Source organism: Austrofundulus limnaeus, unplaced genomic scaffold (assembly GCF_001266775.1).
Source record: "Austrofundulus limnaeus strain Quisiro unplaced genomic scaffold, Austrofundulus_limnaeus-1.0 Scaffold84, whole genome shotgun sequence".
Taxonomy (NCBI): Eukaryota; Metazoa; Chordata; class Actinopteri; order Cyprinodontiformes; family Rivulidae; genus Austrofundulus; species Austrofundulus limnaeus.
The window spans coordinates 441,190-447,654 of record NW_013952486.1 but is presented as its reverse complement, the minus strand read 5'-3'; the positions used below and the strand labels follow the sequence as shown (position 1 = coordinate 447,654).

Genomic DNA, 6,465 nt, shown 5'->3' with positions numbered 1-6,465 from the left:
GTTTTTTATGAGAGTATAACATTATAACATGATATAAAACTCAAAAAAGTTGATTTTACATGATATTGCCCCTTTAAGATTGATGATTTAGGTTGTCTTCTCAAGAATCTTGGTTTTATTCTTTTTCTTCTTATTAATTTATTTTCCTGTTTCCATGTTCATGTCCTGTTTTATTTTRTAGAGCCTCTTCCTCTGTTGACTTCTGCCCTGTCACACCTGATCCCTGTTTGCTGATTGCCAGTCACCTGATGAGCTTTTGTTTTTCATTTCTCTCCTTTAATTCCATCTGGTTTGTTTTGTTCWGTAAAACTTAGTCCACGACTGAATCTGTTTGGAATGATCAGTTTCCAAGTTTRAAATCTTTCTTTTTRTTTGGATCAAGGATTACCTGCCTGTTCAGCTGTTTTCTGTCTTGGTGAGTAAAATAACGTGTGTGTTTGCTTTTCCTTTTCAACCACCCCCCTGCCTGCCATTTGTTTCTAAGTCCTTCTTTGCCTGTTGAAGTAGCCACTGTCTCTGTCTTTACTTAAACAAGCTGAGTCTTTACTTTCCAAATTAGATGCCCATATGTATATAAATATATAAATGCTGCTGGTTTTGCTGCAGTGTTTGTGAGATTTCTCTCTTAATGTTGTCAGCTGCTGCTTCCCACGGTGCTTGAACAGGTCGGGGTCAACAAAATAATTCCAGGAGGCGCTGAAGCTTTTAAAACAATCTGTCCCACAGAGGCGTTTGAAGTCAAGTGTAATGTTCTTTATTACAGTTTGTGGGGGAAAACATTAATTTTTACTGTCTCTAATTTAAGACAGGAAAAAAATATACAAACTGTCACTTTCACCGATTACCTCCAGTGAAACTTTGACTAAATAAGCAGCTGAAATAACGTTGATAAAATGATCCTGCTGTCAATTTATCCAATCACATYACATCAGCTCATTAATCAACTAAATTGTTTTCTGCTGCAAACAAGCTCAGAAACTGCATGCATCTAATTAGAGACACAAATGCTTCCTGAAGCCTCTTAGCTGAGATTGATGAACACCTCATCTCTCGGTGCATGCATGRTGCCTGGCTGTATGCCTTTATATGGTTCTGTTGATTTAACAACAGCAAATTCACCTAAAAAACATCACAACCTCAGGCTTAGGAGTATTTTTATTGTGACTATTATTCTGTATTATGCGATAGAAAAAACCTTTGGGATTAGAAATTGCTTAATATAAAGAACATAATAAATATCCTCCTCCCACAACCCACCTTCGGCTGATATTACATTCTGTCAATGATAAGATTTCATGAGCCGGTGGAAAATGAAACAAGATGGCCACCCCAGCTAATCAACTTTAGCCAACTCAGAAATGCTTGTAACCCAGTGGTTTTAAGTTGAAATTTGGTGTAGGAGCAGCGGCTGCCATTTTCTTTCTAAGCTGCTATAGATATTTCAACGCTGCGCTGAGCATTCGCTTATTATCCCGTTTTATTTCACCAAACCGTGCTGATGTCAGGTAGTTAGCTGTTGACTAATTTTTTGAGTTTTCGTTTCTGTTGATGGGTTTTGAAAAGTCACTTAATAGAAAAYAGGCTCAAATTCAATCATCYGAGTTTTTTTAGTGACCCATCAAATAAGTAAGCTGACTCAAAGAACATTTTGTTGCCTTTTTCCCAAATTTGATAAAGATCTGAAACGTCAAGTATTTTTATTTTATTTATTCTTTATTTTTGGTACGGAATAGCAACAGTTAGCAAAGTGTTGGTAATTTGACATTTCACATGTTGTCATTGGTTGGGGAGCTTTGTTTATGGTTTTGAAATGGTTTTCATTTCCTGGCTTTCCTAGACAAGTTGATTAGATGTTGCCGTTTGTAATATTTAGTACCTTTTCTGCTACTTTTACATTGGATTTTATAATGTTTTTATTGTTTTGAGGATACAAGATGCTTCCTACAAAAACCAAAATGTGGATTTTTTTCCTAAAACATCATAGAAATATTTTGAACATTGAAGAAGTTACGAACAAAAATTGGTTCAGCTATGAATTGCAGCTTGRTTACACCCAAGCAAACATAACTTTGTTCATATTTGAGTTAATCACATGAGTTTGGTATTTTGTAAGGTTTTCAATGTACTTTTYGATATTGGTGTGGCATAAAATTTGTATCCTCATCCATACAGTTCATTTTCTTTTCAGTATACAATTTTTAGTTTATATTTTTGTTGTGAAGCAGAGTGGGTGATATGTATTATTTTTTTAGCAAGTGCTTTTTAACATTTTTGCCTGGTAGCAGCAAAGGACACACTGTGTAATTTGATAAAAATAAAAAAAAGGATGCAGAAGCAGAATTGTTCACAGCTGCTTCAAAAAAAAAAAAAAAGCAGCAGTTGCGTGTGTCTCTCCTGTTAAGCCTAACCTTTTGTTTTTAGCTCCRCTGATTTCCTGATTAACTCTCCAACACAAGTACCCTGTGTGTCCCGGAGCTACTTTTACTAGGAGTACACATCCACAGACACACACCAGCCAAAATGTCCCGTCCCAGGAGGGWATGTTTCCTGTAGAGTGGGATTACACGAGGCAGCAACCACACTTCTGTACAAACCTCTCCATCTCACTCACACGCATTAAGTTTCACTGAATATTCATCGCAAGCTGTTGCACTCCTGGTCCGGGTCCAAATCTGAGCAAGTTTCAGAGCATGTTTTGTGTTTAAGATATAAAAGAGTAAACTGGTAAACCGTGACTTTTGTTCAACCTTTTAACTTTTTTTAACCCACAAAATCACTCATGTATTACTAGGACTAAAGGGAGTTTCATGTAGGTTTTACTTAATAACTCACCCAAAAACCCTCCAGCTCACTTCAGTTTTCAGATTTTCTTTAGTTGCTCATCTACAGGACTTGAATTATTGCTCAAATGTAGATATTTTTATAGGATCTTGTGAGGACCTGTAGGMCTTATGAGAATCAAAGCAAATCAATCCATTCATTTTTGAGTGAAGTTTGGGGCTATTGTGAATTGAGGGGGGGTTACTTGGGGTGGTACGGTTAGAATCAGGGTCTTTATTGGTCCCCAATACAATATCCCATTTAGAATAAATATACAAGCTTGAGTGTGTGCCATAAGTCAAATATATGGATACTGGAGTGTAAATCCGATGTAAAACAAGAATCAAACTTGTGTGTGGGTGACAATTTATATGATGCATATCAATGAGTGTGTGTGTGTGTGTGTGTGTGTGTGTGAGACTTTTTTTTTGCGTGTCACGATAAGACAGTCCAGTTGGCTTCAGCTGGCAGTTTGCCTGCCGCAGCTGTAGTGGTTTACCGACTCTTACCGCGGGATTAGTGGCTCAGTTGGAGCCAAGCTAGCAGCMTTTTTTCAACAACGAATTTGTCGCGACGGCAGGCAGATGACAGAGCGGTCTGTCTTACTGCGGTAAACACTCTGTGCAAAACAAAAGCATAAACTAAAGATAACTGTCTGTGAAGAAGTTTTACTATTGCTAACTTATGTGACGGAAGAGAGAAAATCTGATGCACAAAAATATCCATCATCTGAGTGCAATGTGAAAGTGGTCTTATTGCATGTACGCTTTTCCTTTAGGGAAAACTTTACCAACCTGAAATTTTAACAAGAACTGTACACCAAACCTTTATGTGTTTCTCAGACATARTTCAATTTTATACCAAAATAAAGTAACTCTCACCTTGAGTTGTTATGAAAATGCAGTCAGTTTGTACAAATTGTTAATTTGACTTTGCAACATAGCTGTTTCTAAATACCTCCTGTCTTTTTTTAGGAACCTCCGATTCTATCACGCCCATTTCTGCACGTCATCACAACATTTCATGCATTTACAACTGGTCTTAGGAGTGTTGCATTTTGTTGTAATAATAATAATTTGAAAAGCAGCAACATTATGTTATATTGGTTATGGAAATTGGTTCGCTGATTGCTAGTCGCCTGATGATCTTTTGTTATTCATTTTTCTCCTTTAATTCTGTCTGGTTTGTTTTGTTATACTTAGTCCACGACTGAATCTGTTTAGAATGATCAGTTTCCAAGTTTGAAAGCTTTTGGTTCTGAAAAAGTAACAACTCAGGATACAATTGAACCTTACTTGAATGATCCCACGTCGAACCTGGAAAGTAGGTTTTCTGAAGAACCAGAGTGAGTAGAGAGACAACGTTTCAGCTGGTAAGATATCTCCCAGTTGACCTCACAGACCCACATCAACCTTAAACTAATTTTAATTTTTTTTACTAAAATGTGGTGTAAGCCTAAAGAACACAGATTGTAATAATAAGCTATGAACAGTAATTGTAGGTCAGAGTTTTTTGGCTTAACTGGGCAGACAATGGTGTTTGTGTCCTGAGTGTTGGAACTGCATCGTCTTTTAGCGATGATCTTGTTTTTAGTCCACTGTTAAATCTGTTTGAAAATGTGTTCAGAAAGCTATCATCTATAAAGTGGCTTGCACAAATACATATATATTTTTTGTCGTCGGAGGGTTACTTCCAAAATTGAAGTCCAATCATTTTTAAAGAACTGTTTCATCCTTGAGAATCTTACAAAGAGRGTAGTCTCCTTGGCATCGGAAAATCCATTTTCTCAAAGGCGTTTTTTAACCTGAAAAGGACTGCACTGAGAAATATTATTACGAGCTCAGCAGGCGTGCGGTTTCACCAGGTGTTTGCTAGTTGTTGCTGCCCATAGCCYGCAGGAGTCCCGGGGAAGGCGTGGTCTGTGATGAGGAAGCTCAGCTTGGAAACACAGCCCAGAGGAGGAGCTGCACCTAAAAGGTGGTTCTAGGCCCAACCGACTGATTTTGTTCTCCTGATTAGCACAGGACAGTACGGGATTTCACAAACATGCATRAATGAGTCAAAGCAACACTGTGAGCTTTGCAACATGTTATAACGGCAGTCCTTCATCAAAAACGTATCCAAAGTTGATTTTACATGAYATCGCCCCTTTAAGCAAATTGGCTAACTTGCTGCTGGAAAAGCTTTACATTAAAATGAAAGTCCTGTTACAAACGGACTTTACTTTTACCAACTTTTTTTCAGTATGTGAAAGTAATAAAGGGTACTTTATAAAAATCCAGGTGATAAAATGTGCAACCAGAAGAGAAGAACTGAAAGCAACAGAACATCTGGTGGCTTATAYCTCGAGTTCTGATGAGTCTGGACCAGACGCCACAGTAACGACAGACACCCACACCTCGTTAGGCCCTCGTTAAGCTCGTCAAGGCCCCGCTCATTATGTTTCTAGGTAATGAGGCTGCTAGGAGGTGATTGAGCCGTGAAGGGATTTGGGAACATGTTGCATGGCTCGTAGTGACACCTGCTTTCACGTGGCCTTAAACAGARCAGAGGAGGACTGAGGCGGGCTTAGGTTGCCATTTCTCTCTGACAGTTCARGAGCAGTTACTGGAGGATGAATGTGTGCTTTTTAACTCTCTGTATAGCAAAGTTTGTCTTTTTATAGGCTCCAACCCATGACCATACTTTTGAGCACTGGTTTAACCATAACTGACACTGAGTGAAYAAAACAGTTTATCTGCAGCTTSAGGGACTCCTCTTTATGTCGTCTCAAAGACTGTAATATTGCCTTGTGTAACCTGCGAGGGAGTTGGTGTTGTCTTGTCTTTTTGCAATGCGCTGTTACATAACCAACACTGCGACTGTGTCTGAAAAGCCTCAGACACTGAGAAGATTTCACAAAACGCAACAGAAAAAGGCTCCAGATRAGATTTGAACTGAATACATTTTCTTTGTCGTGTGAGCTGTCAGAGCTGCCACAGCACTGTACTAACCTAAATGAAGTTTATCAAAAAGAAAAAATAAGTAGGTCCTCTGGATGGGTTATTCTTTAGTGAAACGTTTCGTCTCTCCTCCAAGAGACTTCCTCAGTCTGATTAGAGATGTGACGTGCGCGAACGATCCGAATCTTTTGAACGACTCTTTACAACGAATGATAGGGGCCGAATCATGGGCAATAACGAGCCATTTGTAGTTTTATTTCTTGTATTCCTCATATAATCTTTATTTTTTCCTACTTAAATCGCTCCCGCTTTGCTTTTTCACAGAAAACAGGCAGAGTTGTGGAGTACAGAAGCTCACAGTGAAAGGGGAAGAGGGGTTTCCACTTGACAAACACATGGTACAACCCACGTGATGGGATTACGTCATTACGTACGGCTACGTGATTACGCGTTTCCCTACGTGATGACGTAATACTTTCAAAATCAAACGGCTCTTTTGAATGTCTCCCCAAGATCTGGATACCTTCAAAAAGCCATTTACCCCATCTCTGAGTCTGATGAGTTTCAGGTGAACTCAGCCTTATAAGCACTGCCTCCACATGGTGGACAAACAGGTTAGTCATATGCAAAAGAGGACCATCGCCTAACAATAGGCTTGATTAGCTCTATTGTTCATAGAGGGTCATGTGCCCCTTCACCTGAC

At 38.8% G+C, this 6,465-nt stretch overlaps 1 protein-coding gene across 2 annotated transcripts in view; it reads left to right on the top strand.

Annotated features, from left to right (window-relative positions):
- The window catches only part of LOC106519871 (transmembrane protein 132D-like), a gene marked incomplete at its 3' end in the record, with an annotated part of 206,719 nt that overhangs the window by 11,144 nt on the left and 189,110 nt on the right, over positions 1–6,465 (top strand). The window contains 1 exon segment of one of the 2 annotated variants that reach the window (XM_014011717.1): positions 239–415. Within the exon segment in view, the coding sequence (XP_013867171.1) occupies positions 337–415 (79 nt within the window). 2 annotated transcript variants of the gene reach the window in all.